The sequence below is a fragment of the Rhopalosiphum padi genome, chromosome 3 (genome assembly GCF_020882245.1).
Source record: "Rhopalosiphum padi isolate XX-2018 chromosome 3, ASM2088224v1, whole genome shotgun sequence".
NCBI lineage: Eukaryota > Metazoa > Arthropoda > Insecta > Hemiptera > Aphididae > Rhopalosiphum > Rhopalosiphum padi.
In genome coordinates this window covers 38,236,100-38,251,549 of record NC_083599.1, presented here as the reverse complement: position 1 = coordinate 38,251,549, position 15,450 = coordinate 38,236,100, and the positions used below count along the sequence as shown (strand labels likewise).

Here is a 15,450-nt window from a genome sequence, read left to right as displayed (position 1 = left end):
GTTCAGAACTATATTTAATATGATTGATAGGTCAGTATAAAATTGAGTAATTGTTCGGAATATTAAGTAAACAATTAACTAATAAACAAATAAAATAAAATAAATAAAACGGCAAAGTAGTAAAAATACGAGTATGATTAGTCACATAATATTATGATTTAAAACATAGGAGGTAACTTAGATAGGATTATTATTTATAATTGTAATGTTCTGTTTTCTCTTTAGCCCTATAATGGCTATAACCTTAACTAATTAATAGTTTCAACTGTTGATGCTAAATCTTAGATAAAATAAAAACTCTACATTGTCAATATAAATGTTAGTATGGTACTTTATAAGACACAAATTAGGTCAGTGAAGGAATGAATAAATAAATTTTGAATCTAATATAAATACGAGCCAAGGTTTCAAATGTAGCGGAGACTAATTCAGACACAATTGTATTCAATAAATCAAAATCAATGATGTTATAGTTGAATAAACAAATTTATATAATAACAAATATATTAAAAAAAAAAATATATCCAAGTAAAATTTAACATGTTATTTGTGCACATGGTACAACAATATACTATGTTTGTAATGAATTAATTATATTTTACATATTCTGATATTATGATTTATGTTAAGAACAATTATACATATTGGAATGATAATAAAACAAGTACTGCAATATATCTGTGCAGTTCTAGATGCTGGTTCACCTGGTAGATGGCTAATTAATCCGATGGATGGAGTGTTATGGTCCAAGAGCTAGCACCATGCCAAGGACCTGCTCACAGAGCTTCCACCAAACGAAATTATCAATAACAATTCATGATGTATTTAGAATGATGGTTTCTGATAGAATGATAGCAGCGATAAATTCAAGCTGCCACATCAACGTCAGCAGGTCACGAAGCACTATATCTGCCTATGCATAATATACAAATACATTTTCTGATTATAAAATTAAAGGAAAATTATACACACACACCTGGACACCATTGAGCCAGCATGACTAATGATTCATCATGACTTTTTTGGAATTTCTGATGCTGCTGGTGATATTGTAATCACTGTAGCATCTTCCCCAGGTTGTTCTTCCTCTTTGTTATCATCGTTGGAATTTGTGAGATGCTTATTTGGTTGATCTTCCTCATTGTTGTCGTTTATTTCCTCTTCCACATCATTATTTTTATCATTTTCTTCCTCCAATTCCAGTTCATCTTCCACACCAATTACTACAGCTTGGGGCTCTAAGAGTGATCGCCGATTATTGTGCTCACGACCTATTCGATGAGAGAGTGCTCGTAAGCGTTCCTGTCGTATTAATATTGTAAACAAACAAAAATACATAAATAAATAATTTTGTCTGGAAGTATACAACTTAACTTTAAGTTTAATGCACTAAGTGTTCTACATAATTACATATATTATATATATACTGTAATACTATAATGATATACACTGTAATAACTAATAGGTATTAGAATAGGCAAAAAAGAAAAAAAAAAATTAAAAAACAGTAGTAGATAATATAAATTATAATACATATTTTATACCTTTTAAGAGATGGCTATTTTCATAATAAAATTAATAAATCTATGTTATTTAACTTAAAAATAATACAAAATAGTGGTCAAATCTGGCATAGGGACATAGTTTCACTATATGACAGACATTTGGCATACAAGATGACTCTGTAGAGATGAAAGATGGTATTGCTTGACCACCACTAAACATCTATTTTACTGATAATTCAAGTTAAATACATAAACCTAAGAAAAAACTGTAATAAGCAATAATATATGCTAGATTCAGCTTCCTTAAAAGGTAATACAATTTAAAGTACATTCTTAAAATGTGTTATACATCAGTGCTTTTCAAACTTTTTTGTCATGGACCCTCCTAAATTTAATGTGAAACTTTCAAGGCCCCCTTAATCAAAATCATTAATTATTTTACGGCTTACTAGGATTAGGTTAAGTATATACTATTTACAGCCTACCACTACTAGTCATATTGCCATGGTCCCTAGTTTAGGAAGCACTGTTTTACATAACATGACTATAAGTCCCGCTTTGAGCTTTGTGTCCTGCTGTCCCCAAAGAAGTCTCGTTTTGAAAAAAAGTCACAACCAAAAACGTTATGTTAGTAGGTATACCGTATTACGTATATTGTACATTGATATACATATACATTTTATACTGTAAACAGTGTAAACCTTCATTGTCATAAGCAATAGTCTATAATCCATAGATAAAAAATATACAAAAATAAGTACCTAATTGAAGTTGTTATTTTGGATTTACCGATACAAAAAATATAAAAAAACTATCCAAATAATTTAAACTAATATAATATTTGTCTGTGTTTATGTTTCGTCATTTTTATACAAAAATTAATGTTTTTTTCTAATAAAAACACACTGTGTTTTACTATATCTCTAGTGTTATTATTTTACACAAATAATATTTTGGTTTTTCTTATTAAAATTTACAAGTGTCCCGCTTTGAGTAAAAAAAATTATGATCACATTAGTTATACATAGCTTCCACTTCACTAAGACAATAATGGTATAGTTATAGTCTATGGTAAACTAGAAATATTAGATATAAAACTACTAGCAGCAGCAATAATACCTGTGTAGACTCAAGTATATTTCCCACAACGGCTATCTTGGCACGTGCATCACACAATCTACGAGCATACCCATCTAGTAGGACACATGTGTCAGTAGTGGTCTTTGTTGTAGCAATCGCTGTAGATAAAGTGGTCTTGTCAGCAGAGACTGGCAACTGTGGTGATGATATTGATGTTGTAGCAAACAAGTAGTCTTGTTGTGCTAACGACAGGCGCTTGAGCTCTGTAGCTAACGAGTCAAGCTGTAGTTTCAAATCAAGTTGGCTCAGTCTAACATTAACATAAATAGTAGAAACAGTAATAAATTGTACTATAAAAATTATTAAGTCAGGATTAGTATTTACGGTAGTATATTCTTGTTAGTTATACATTAGTGTAGAATAAAAACATCATCATCTTATATTTTACCTAGTGCACTGGACGGACGCATCCAATCGGTCAACACACGGCCTGAGCAAACTGGCAACCAAGCCATCAGCCAAAGTGTCACGAGTTGCCTCTGACGCGGCGGCGGCAGCAGCGGCTGCTTCGTCCAGGTCCTCGTCATCTGGCGAGTAGTCCGTTGTGACTGCCTCCGATCGGTTCAATGGCAAGTCCAGAACAGTGGCACCGATGGAACCGGCTGTAGAAATGTCGTTATCCATGGACTGCAGAGATTCGGGTTGGATCAGGTACGGCTATTAAGTTAACAGGGTCGAAAGTTTTGTATACTCCAAACGTGTCAAATTACTACGTATTTAAATAATCAATTACATGATAATTTATGCTTATACTTACGGGATATAATACAGATATTAGAGCTAAGCTAAACTCGTATTGCGAACGATTACACAAGGCGTGGCAATAGGTAGTAAAACGAAGTTATAGTTAAACATAAGTAATTATATTAGAGTATCGCCAAATGTGTGTACACGACCAGCGTTTCTGTCAAATCGTCTGATTACTCTGATATAGTATAAATGATAACAGATCACAATAATGAAGTTGTTATCAGCGGGGCTTTGACCCTATGACAGAGTAATATTGCTCTATGCCCTATGAAGACGATCACGATGATATGTCATAACTCATAGCCCATAGGTATCAGTAGTAGGTACAACTACTACAATCTAATAAGTAGGGCTGGGATTTATCTTATGTAATAAAAAAATCAAAACTATGTAAATATATATGTAATAAAATGGCCAAAATATGTAGTATAAAATAAAAAATATGTAATAAGAAAAATTTTAAATTATGTTAATGAGTAAAATTAAAATAAAATTCTAAATAATTTTTGAATAATATACAATTAATGTTTTTAATTTCTAATCAATTTAATTTAAAAAATATAAAGTTATTTTCACAACCACGCGAACGCAAGTACTGACACATGACATTGTTTGAAAATTCATAAATATATTTTGTCTACTAATTGTTGAATATAAAATAGGTATATAATCTAAGATCATTAATGTATAGTTATAGAACAGAAACAAATAAGAATTGAACAATTTTTTTCAATTTTTCATGCATATTTTACAATCATTTCTAACATATTTGTATACATATTATGTTGCCTATTAGCTCAAATAACTCCAGAGCTCTACTCATGAGACATGATACATGATTTTTTTTTTTTTTTTTTTTTTTTTTATTAATCGAAAAAGACATAAATACATTAATTATTATTGAGTAACATTTTCGATTATCTTTCTCCTTTAAGCGAAGCTTGTGTTGGAGAAAGAGAGTTATTATATAATATAAGATACAATTATTATAATTATAGATTTACAAGGATAGAGTATAAGTATATGATATTTTAATATAACCATTAAACCATAGTCCACGGAACATAATAACTAATAAGACATAAGTAACTGAAGTAACTCATGACTAAATGTCTAATAATGATTTACATAATTAAATAAAAATATAAAATCATTACATTTATCTATGTACACTTCTTTAAAATATCTAAAAGTATAGCTGCAATCTGCATTTAATATTGTCAATAATTATTAATTATCATTTGTCATTTGTACCTACCTAGTACCTAAATAATTCAAAAAATGTTTAAGGTAAAAATTTAAAATAATTGTCATTTGTATCTTATTTAAAAAATTTAAATAATTTATATAATACAAATTATAAATGACAATTATTTAAAAAATTTTAAATTATACACAAATGACAATTATTTTATATTTTTACCTTAAAACATTTTTTAAATTATTTAGGTACCTACAAATGGCAATTATTGACAATGTTAAATGCAGATTGCAGCTATACTTTTAGATATGATAAAAGAAGTGAGCAGATAAATGTAATGATTTTATTTAATTATGTAAATCATAATTAAATAACGAATACTGTATTTAGTACACATATAGTATTATATTATGATCTAAGCCTCGACCTACATCAACTGAATTTTTTTATTTAATTACACGTAATATTTTATGATTTGGATGATAGTTATACATTTAAGTCATTTGACTATTTGAGTATTTCAACTAGTTGACATAATTGTCAAAAGTATAAGACTTTGTCTTGAAATTGGGAAGATTACGTATTAGAACTTTAATATTTTTGAAATAATTTAATGATTCCTGTGTCCTGTCTGTATAATGTGGTGCCTGGAGGTCTTAGTGTACAATTTTGTGGTTTAGTCTTGCACCAATTGTCACTGTGTCAGTGGTAAAATGTGTAAATGTGTGACATGTGACTCACATATATGAATGCATGATGCACTTTATACGTATTACGTTTATGATTACAGCCTCGTGAATTGTGGCTTTTAATCTTAATAATATTCTTCAAATATTGTAGATCATCTACGTCTAAGGTTAGTATACCTATTGGCTATTATAAACTATAAAGGTCGCTTAAACTTGCTTCACTTTTAAATTCATGAAAAAACAAGAGTGGGAATAATAATAATAATACGATCATGACATCATTGACGGAATACCGTCGATCGATATATTATACCGTACTGATAACATGTTTTATCGTTAAGCATAAGCTTTCTTTGATTACAGTTTTTTATCCAATTTTTTGTACGCAAATAATTGTATTACATATTATTTTAACGTAGCATTTATTTTTAATTTACATATTAACAATGAGTAATAGAGGTGGTGGTTCTAAATGTGCTGTTGCAACGTGCAATTTATATTCCGGAAAAACAAAAAAAACTGGAATTACTAATATTTCGTTTCACAGGTATCTATTTATTAATTTTTTTTGTATTTAATAATGAAGCCTTAACTTCTAGCCAGTTGTTTTATTAGTTTTGGTGACTTAAAGGTTTCCAAAAGATCCTGGTATCCTGAAAATATGGACAATCAAATGTAAACGAGGAGATGTCTGGAATCCCAGTAAATCTTACATTTGTTCCAAACATTTCAAATCAGAAGACTTTGTTCGTGATTTGAAAGCCGAACTTATGGGAACTGTTACTGTGAAGAGGTTAAAACCTGGTTCAGTACCAACACTGAATTTGCCCACATGTTTATCTAAGGAAACACAGTCAGCAGTAGAACGTAGAAATAGAATGAAAGCCAAATTAGCCAAACAGGTATTGTAAATAAAATATTAACAATATTTGTCATTCTTCTTCTTTTTATTTTTATTCATATCTATAATAGTATACAACACATATTTCTGTTATACATTATATTATATTGTTTATTTCTTTTGTTTCAGTGTCATGATCACTTAATTGCCACTTCTCTTAACACAGAACCAACAGTATCCAAAGTTAAATCAGATGAAGCTTTGACTCAAAATAATCATCTGTTCAATCCAAATTATGAAATAATGTATAAAAACTTGATCATTAAATATGAAATTATAAAAAGTGAAAATGAAAATTTAAAGACTGAACTTCTATTATTAAAAAAATCTGATTTGGATCATAAAAATATTAATGGAAATCTCAGACATACCATAAAAAAACTGCAAAAGCGCTTAAAAACTTTAAAGTCAATTCTAACACATACACAATAAACATGTCAAAGCAAATAAAAGATCTCACTCAAAATAAAACTATTTCTATTGAAAATAAATCAAAACCATACCTGTCTGGAATATTCACTCCAAATCAATTAAATCTTTCGACGAAGAAGAAAAAGCTAGTACATTGAACTTGAGATGAAATATCAAAGACCTCCTTACTTTAATAATAATATAAACTTGTAATAAATTGTATTCATAACATCTCATTTCTTTTATGTATGTATTTTATATATGGGTGTAATTAAGGCTTTGTCACTTGTTGTTTTGGTGGGTCTGGTCGATTCCACGTCTTACCAAAATGCATAGTGTGAATGTGTGATGTGACAAATGGAAGTATGAAACTATTTCATACCTAATTGAATTTATTCAATTAAGTACATAGGAAGGTCATTTGCTTATGCTATTGATCAAGCATTGAATAGTAATCTGATATTGTATGTTAAAAATAATGTATTTATAAGTTCAATACATTTATTTTCTTAAAATATTTAAAATTTAATAAGCATGATATTTTACAAATTTTAAATGTAAAGATTAAATACAATTAGTTAAATGTTTAAATCATAATTAAATTATAAGAATATTATTTATATTATATAATATCTATTTATATAACGAAAAATACACCAAAACACCAAATTCTGACTGTTAAAATATGACAATAACATAAAGCTAACAAATTGAATTATGCAGATCTGATTTAACATGTTTTGATAGTAATTTATATTATATAATTTAAAATATATCTCTACTAATTAACCAGGTTTTTACCAAAGTATAACCTTAAATAAATAATAAATAATAGAAAAAAAAATTGATAGTTTAAATTATCTTTATAATTATATTAGCCGATTTATCATCTATTTTTTTATTATTCTATTTTATTTCTATATCATGCTAGTAAGATGTGGTTAATACTTTATTTTAATTTTAATGACGTTGCTAAGTTATCCATCTATTATAGTGATAATTAATCCGTATTGAAATGCCACGCAAAAAATAAAAATATTATATCATATTATATTTTTAATAATTTATTATGAAATTATAATGCAAATACTCATTCATTATCATTTACATCTCCTAGAAAATTAAATTGGAGGTACTTTTTTCAACTTATTCATGTGAGTCAATTTTTTTGGAAATTAATTTGTTTAAATGTGATCCGAGAAACTGACTTATGGATGAATGCAATGTATTGTTAGTATAATGTTAAATACTAGTAAAAATTATATTAAATAACTTATTTGTTTACTAACAAAATGTCAAAATACAATGAATACATTTAATGGCATGTTAGAAAAATTTGCCATCCCTGGTTTATTATGTAGTAGATAATTTCTTACAGATAGTAGTGAACTTAAAAACTAAGGGTATATACTATATACACTATAGTTTAAAAATAAAGAATTATTCTGTTTTTTATAAAATTAAATTAAAATATGAGACACTTTAGTTACCCATCTAAATATAATAATTAAAAAATTTGCTATCATGTTTTGATGCAGCTGATGATGCCAATAAATGTTTTTTTTCACATTTTTGGTATGTTGTATTATATCTAAACGTCTACATCTACCATATTTTATAGAAAATACCGATCCACAATTGTACAAAATGTCCAACTTCATTAGCATCTTTTAAAAAAAGGAAATTCTTATTATAAACTTTGAGTGAAACACACAACAATTTATTAAATTATATTAAACATATTTTGCATTACCTACTTAACAAAGTATAAATACTTACAAAGTTACAAAACTATTTTAACTTAAAAATACGAAAAAAAATAACTTGCATTATTTAACAACTTTTAATTTTTAATTAATCAAAAACTACCCATAAAATAAGTTTATTTGTATGCATATAAATATATAATCTATACATTGGTATTGTATTTATATATTTGATTTATAAATAAAAAAAAAATGCTTGATTTAATGAGCAGCCTAGCTTGTGTAGGTAAAAATAAATAAAACAGAAACAAAATACAAAAATATTGAATGTGATAAAGTTTGGTAATATATGTAAATATTGATCTATACTGGTAATAACATTATATATTTTAAATGAAAAATAAATATATATAAATATTAATAAAATGTATGCACTGTGATGAATGGTTAATCTTACCACTTTGTGCAGTAATTAGTCTAATGTCAATAAATTTGGTATGTATAAATAATTTAACCATGTATTCATGCATATAATTCAGGTTCATTCATTCACCTTGTACTGTGTCTATACCTGCACATCGTAGTTTTATTCAATCATCAGCAAGATTTGAAATTTACAGAATTAAAAAAAATTTGAGTATTATGCGTTTATTTATGCCTCTATAAACTTAAGAATATATGCTCTAAAAATGTAAAAATATAAGCCCTTAAATAAATAAACAGATAACTTAATTTCATAATTTTATTTTAAAATTTATAATTTAGAAAATATGACAATAATATAAATATTGATTACTTATTAATTAAAAATTATTGACCAAAAGTGCCTAAAAAATTGGTTTTAAAATGTTTTGAAAAAATATATATATGTACTATGTGATTATTTTATAAAACGGCACTCATTATTTTAAAATCTATAAACGTTAATAAAATAATTTTTTTCATATAATTTTCAGACAAAATAAATCAATTTTTTATTTTGAATATTTTTGGAGTATTTCGATACATACTAATTGAAATTTGGACAAGTAGTTTATAAGTTATAAGTATTTAGTTATAGTAAGCGGAGTATAACATTGTTTAGGATTTCACCATTCTGTTCATACAAGTTTTAAATACTTATTATTCATAAACTACTCTTCCAAATGTTGATTATTATGTAACGAAACATTCCATAAATTATTTTCTTTAGAACAAGAAATTAATATATATTATCATTCAAAAAGAAAAAAGTATAATTTGTTAAATGAACCTGGTAATGGAACATTAATTTTAGTAACTTACACAATTATTATAACATTGTGTTTAGATTAATGAATGAAATACAATGAATTAAATTAACAGAACTTTAAGCTAAAAAAAATAATAACAATTAATAATAGGAATTAAGATTTGAAAGAGAATGGAATCAGGAGAAACATCCTCAGAAATTACTTAATGTAGTCTATTAGTTGAAGTTTACCTTCTGGTATTAAGGAAATAAAATAATATTTATAGCCCAGTAAATTTTCAAATAATATTAACAGGGGAAAACAGATTTATGATTGTAAATCAAAATAATTAAAAAATATCTTAACTTTATAACTACATTTTTTTTACTGCTCTTAAATTTGAAATATTTGTTTATATTTTATGTATTAATTTTTGTACAAAATTATTATATTAAAATACAAAAAACTATTTCATCAAAAATCAAAAAAAAAATATACATATTGATAAATATATCTGACTCAATTAAAAACCATGATTAAAAATACAATTGGGAAAGAAATTATACAATATTATATTCAAGGTTTATCTAATTTAAGAAGTTAAACTTTCATTTCCAATGTCAAACCTGAAATATTGAAATATATACTAACGAATTAACAAGAGCTAAAAATTAACAACAATATGTAATTTTGTTTTTACCATTAAAATATTAATAGAAACAAAACTAAAGAAACCTTATGACCATCAAAAACTATTTAACATAGGTAAAAAAAATTAGAGATGTAAAAAGTTTAAAAGATTGTAATAAATTATTAAACAGTATTAATATTTCAATTCTAAATAAGGGTTTAGTAGATATATGGAGAATATCCGCGATATGAGAGCTTTTTAAATAGATATAAGGAGTTGATAATTTATACATTTCAATTATAAATGCATGCATCTTATAAAGATCCAATTTTATCAAAAATAATTAACCAAATAATCACCATTTTTTCAAAGTAATTTATTAATATAAATAATGTATTAAAAAATAAACGTGCTAAGTACTTAAAGATTATTGTAATTTGAATAATGTTAGTTGTTTAACAAAAAAAACATAGTGAAATGCAGTAAAAAATATTTTAATTACTTAACGAAGTACAAAATACACCACAAAAATATTTCAACTTTCAAGATGAAAAAAAAAAATAATTATACCCATTGGTATTTGACAAAATTATAATTCTTACTAACTAAAATACATTTATTTTTCATTGGAAATAAAATGTAGCTACCCCACTTGGATTTTCAAATAGTTTCTCGAAAACTAAATGTTTATATTTTTAATATAAAATAAATAATTAAAAATGTTTAGAGTATAAATGAATATAAAATAAGTAATTAAAAATGTTTAGAGTATAAATGAATATAAATAATAATATGTTCATTAATCAATTGGATTCAAAGTTTAATACAGTATTTAATAAATAATAAAATTGATAAAAACTACAAAATAAGTGAGATTAAAAATATAAAACATAAATAAGTTAAAAAGTTTAATGAATGATGTTTTGCAGCACTGATCTTATATTTTACAATATTGTATAAAATAATATTTACTTATGCAAGTATTAAAATATAAACTCTGAATTAAAATAATTTAATTGAACTGACTTGTATAATACATGGTATTACAGAAATAACTTAAATGGGACATAGTAAGTGCCCATAATTAAATAAAATGATAACAATATGCCAATTAAAATAAATGAAACATAAATATAAAGGAATGTTAATAAAATCAATAACTATGTTAGTAGTCAGTCTGACATAAATTGGAATAAAAAAATCAATTAAAATCAATAGGCCTATAAATTCGGTATACAGCCAAGCGTTCACCAGGAACGTTTCGGGACAAGATACGGGTGCATATTAAAGGTCTGCTAGCAGGGGTGCTTCCAAAAGTTGTCAACTCTATATTATTTAAGTCATCATAATAAATATTTTGATCAGCTCGGTCATGCCGGGCTTGAATCTCATCTCGCACCAGCGCATTATAATTGTAATCAATCATCAGTGCATAAAATACTCCGTACTCTGAAAGAAGATCAGCTGCCTGATGCAGGGCTCTACATTAAATAAATAAAAAAGAAATAAAACAAAAATGGTTAAATATTGATAAAGTTATTAAGAATATTATAATAGTTATACTAACCTTTTAAGCACATCTACACCATCTGGACCACCACCCAGCCAAGCGGCATCTGCTATTATTGCTAGTTGTCGATCATGAGCTACCTGATCTTTAGTATCAATTTTTGCTATTCTAGGAGTTGGTGCTTGTTCACCCTCTGGGCCTCGAACATAGGGGGGATTGAATAAAAGTATATCAATAGGACCATACACTTCCTTGTTGGAGTCATTATTGGCATTTGATTTTTCAGGTTGTCGCATCCATGTGAGTAGATCACCGCGTATTGCATCCACCTGGATATAAAAATATAGGTGAGTCACAATGAAAAATACTTAATAATAGTTATATAACTATATACTCACTTCAACATCATTAAGTTTGCATGTCATAACGGTTTTGCGACAAGCAATTGGGTTCATGTCTACAGCTATACAGTGAGATCCAACAGCAATTGATGAAAGAGTATCATTTAGAGCCTTTGATATAGCGGCAGTAAGGATGCCAAAACCACTACCTAATTCAACGACCAGCAGTGGCCCACACTTGGCAGTCGAACCAACAACTGTGTTATTTTTTGACAATCGGGTATTTATCACTTGCTCTAGATCTAATTCCAAAACATCCAACATCAGAAAGGTATCTTCAGCTGGTTCATACACTGAAGGGGCGGTAGTAAATTCCTCATTGTTTTCATCCAAAGAGACATTTTCCAAAATAGAATAGGCCTAAATGAACAAATCATGCAAGTATGGTTAAATCATCGAGAACCAGAACTTGTTAGATGTTGGTTGAGAACGGGTACATTATAATACTTACGGGCGTGTTGATAATCATGTTTGATTTTATAGTAGTCCTCGTTTTATCGTTTCTGTCACTAGATATTAAACAAATACATAATTAAAATTAAATTAAACGGGATACTGGCCATGTAGCTGAACACGATTAAGAATTTTAATTAGTTGAATACCTGGTGCACTAGACGGAAAGACTGAGGAGACGGATGTAAGGGTCTGGATTATGCGGCAGCTGCCGTGCGATCGGCCAACAGCTCTTCTTCAATCAGTACTGCTTCAGCCACGATTTCCGCTAACGCTTCGGCAGCAGCTGCTGCTGTGGCGGCTGCGGTTACCGCTATCGAGGCCGATATATTGGCCGCTTTCGACGCGTCCGCGGCCTCAGCTAATGTGGCGGCGTTGGCTGCTACAGTGGCAGCGGCTGCTGCTTCTCTGGCCGCGGTTGCTGCAAATGTGGACGCTTCTGCAGCTGCAAAAGCGGCGAACGATATGTCTTCCATTTATATCACCGACCGGACGAGACCGGAAATGCGCTCATGTAATACTGGTGTTTGTCCGACCGGATTATGCAGTTCAAGTATTAATATTGTAACGCGATCAACGACGAAAATAAATAATAGGCGGTTACGGTACTCAAATAGGATATTTTATGTAGTGTTCGGCAACACAGCGGATTGTATCGTACCGATAGACGCGAAAAACATGAAATGTGAATGATGTAGTTGTTGACACTAATTCCTGTCCGTTAAAATGGCCGACCGATGGAAATACCGAACGGACTGGTGAGTCTTGATTCGCCCAATTGTTTAAAAACTCGTATTCCGCCGCCGACGGTCGGTAGATGAAATAAACACTATGCTCACGGCTTCTCGTATGATCTGTGGAGGGGCGCACGTGATAGGGAAATAGTTATTATTATTATTATTATTATTATTTTGATGCGCAATAGGCTTGGAGGCTCATTTCGGTGCGTTAGTTGTTGATGTGCGCATGCGCGTGTGTTCGTAAACCACGTTTTTATCGATACACCGCACTGTTGTTTGAAACGGAACGTATCGGTCGTAGCATTGTACATATTCTCCTGATTACATCTATAAGCCGCATTTGTAGTTCGACTAGTTTGTAGATAACGAATAACGATATTAACATCCGTAATATTTTACGATTGTGTATTTTGTGTTTATTCATTTCGTGTAACAAATTTGAAAAAGTTTTTGCTATAAATCGAACAAAATGATTATTCCGATCCGGTGCTTTACGTGTGGAAAAGTTATAGCAAACAAATGGGAGAGTTATCTGGGCTTACTACAAGCCGAATACACGGAAGGGTGAGTGTATAATATGTACTTAATATTTTATACTAAAATGTCTAATGTTTTGTATGAATATTGGTTGGATAGTTAGATTTATAATAGATGTGTGTTGGTTTAGAAATGAGCTAACTTCGCGTTGGAGCCCCGACATCAATATTAATTTCTTGTTTAATAAGCACTTACTGAATATGAAAATATAATAACATAAGTATACAATTTTAATTTTTGCATTCAAGTGAATGTGTTATATTATTAAACTGGTCTTGTCCATCTCATATTTGTAATAATCTTTTGTTATTAATCAAATTATGAAGATCTTGGCACCTTCGTTTATTTATTTTAAGTAAAACATTAACACATCATTGATAATTGCTGAACATGTGTTGTCATACATCCTGGCTTATTTGGAACTATGCCGGTCTTGTTATAGTGCCCATTGTCCAGAAAAGTGTTTCAGTACAGTGAATTTTTCTTGAATCAAACTTTAATAATTTATGTTACAATTTGTCTTATAGTAAATAATATTATTTTGATAATCGATAAAATAATCAAGTTGATTATTTGATTGACTGACAAAATCTATTTTAAAAGTAATTTCCCTGCTTGATGATGACAATTATTGATGAATAAGTTCATTGTTTTCCTGTTTCCCACAACCATTGTTATGCTTATGTTATTCTTTTTTTGATGATTTATACATTATTTATAATGCATATAATATACAGGAATGGATTGTTGATATTTTTCGGTCTAGAAAATTTATGTAGTCCATAATAGTCTGGTTTTTTTTTTTTAATGTTTTTCAGTGCTTATGTTAATGTTTACCAATAATCATTTTATTGTTATTCTAGCCTTCAATCATTAAGTAATAAATGCAGTACAAGTTTGTCTGACTATCAGTCATAAATTAATTTAACACTTAAAATTTCATAGTTTAAAAAAGCAATGCAATGCATAATGTTTAACAATTTAATTATATGATTATTATTTATTTCAAAACATCCAGCACTTAATATCTTAGCTGCTTGTAAAGCAACTTACTTTTAATAAGAAAAAAAAAGGTCTGTCATTAAGTATTAATAAATTGGTCTATTTGGTGGGCATTGGGTAAGTTTCTAATTTCCCGATTATCTTTCTTTCCTTATATAGATATTATACATCCTTTATGCATTATTTAATGCGTTTACATACTCAAATAACTATTAATTAAACACGTGAAAACTTGCAATAATTTCAAACATTCTAAAATTGTGTAGTTATGCCTTTTTTTTTGTAATATGAACAATTTTAAATTTGTTTAATTATAAATAATGAATATACTTTATTTTGATTATGGTTATTAATGTATTTTGATTTACCTATAAACTTTATATATTTTTATTTTTTCAGTGATGCTTTGGATGCACTTGGACTTAAGCGATATTGTTGTAGACGTATGTTACTTGGTCATGTTGATTTAATTGAAAAACTTCTCAATTATGCGCCGCTTGAAAAATGATTTCCCAAAAACAATTTTATACCAATTATATTTTTTTTTAAATAAAACAATCTTGATCAAGAAAATGTAATTTATTGTGTACTATTTATTCATGTATATTAATTAACAGTTTTTAATTAATAAAATTTAAACTATGAACATAATATTACCAGCA

General features: G+C 28.0%; 5 protein-coding genes across 6 annotated transcripts; 2 read left to right on the top strand and 3 right to left on the bottom strand.

The window, feature by feature from the left end:
- Positions 1-467: 467 nt before the first annotated feature.
- On the bottom strand, positions 468-3,582 carry LOC132927027 (uncharacterized). 2 transcript variants are annotated; one of them, XM_060991480.1, is made up of 5 exons: positions 3,403-3,582; positions 3,034-3,302; positions 2,625-2,895; positions 977-1,302; positions 468-913 (listed from the first exon to the last, which is right to left on the bottom strand). In XM_060991480.1, the coding sequence occupies exons 2-4, from the start codon at positions 3,267-3,269 to the stop codon at positions 1,012-1,014; spliced, it is 798 nt and encodes a 265-aa protein (XP_060847463.1). In that variant the 5' UTR covers positions 3,270-3,302; positions 3,403-3,582; the 3' UTR covers positions 468-913; positions 977-1,011. The 2 variants fall into 2 exon arrangements, with proteins under 2 accessions (XP_060847463.1, XP_060847464.1); XM_060991481.1 differs by having other exon boundaries at positions 468-909.
- Positions 3,583-5,628: 2,046 nt separating this feature from the next.
- On the top strand, positions 5,629-6,833 carry LOC132927548 (THAP domain-containing protein 2-like). The gene is made up of 3 exons (XM_060992092.1): positions 5,629-5,832; positions 5,917-6,187; positions 6,316-6,833. The coding sequence occupies exons 1-3, from the start codon at positions 5,732-5,734 to the stop codon at positions 6,616-6,618; spliced, it is 675 nt and encodes a 224-aa protein (XP_060848075.1). The 5' UTR covers positions 5,629-5,731; the 3' UTR covers positions 6,619-6,833.
- Positions 6,834-10,500: 3,667 nt separating this feature from the next.
- On the bottom strand, positions 10,501-12,801 carry LOC132926287 (methyltransferase N6AMT1). The gene is made up of 5 exons (XM_060990631.1): positions 12,659-12,801; positions 12,508-12,565; positions 12,054-12,416; positions 11,713-11,984; positions 10,501-11,626 (listed from the first exon to the last, which is right to left on the bottom strand). The coding sequence occupies exons 2-5, from the start codon at positions 12,523-12,525 to the stop codon at positions 11,347-11,349; spliced, it is 933 nt and encodes a 310-aa protein (XP_060846614.1). The 5' UTR covers positions 12,526-12,565; positions 12,659-12,801; the 3' UTR covers positions 10,501-11,346.
- On the bottom strand, positions 12,707-12,985 carry LOC132925034 (antifreeze protein Maxi-like). Its single transcript, XM_060989465.1, has one exon. The coding sequence runs from the start codon at positions 12,983-12,985 to the stop codon at positions 12,707-12,709; it is 279 nt and encodes a 92-aa protein (XP_060845448.1).
- Positions 12,986-13,565: 580 nt separating this feature from the next.
- LOC132926288 (DNA-directed RNA polymerases I, II, and III subunit RPABC5) lies at positions 13,566-15,366 on the top strand. Its single transcript, XM_060990633.1, has 2 exons — positions 13,566-13,813; positions 15,188-15,366. The coding sequence occupies exons 1-2, from the start codon at positions 13,719-13,721 to the stop codon at positions 15,294-15,296; spliced, it is 204 nt and encodes a 67-aa protein (XP_060846616.1). The 5' UTR covers positions 13,566-13,718; the 3' UTR covers positions 15,297-15,366.
- The last annotated feature ends 84 nt before the right edge of the window (positions 15,367-15,450 follow it).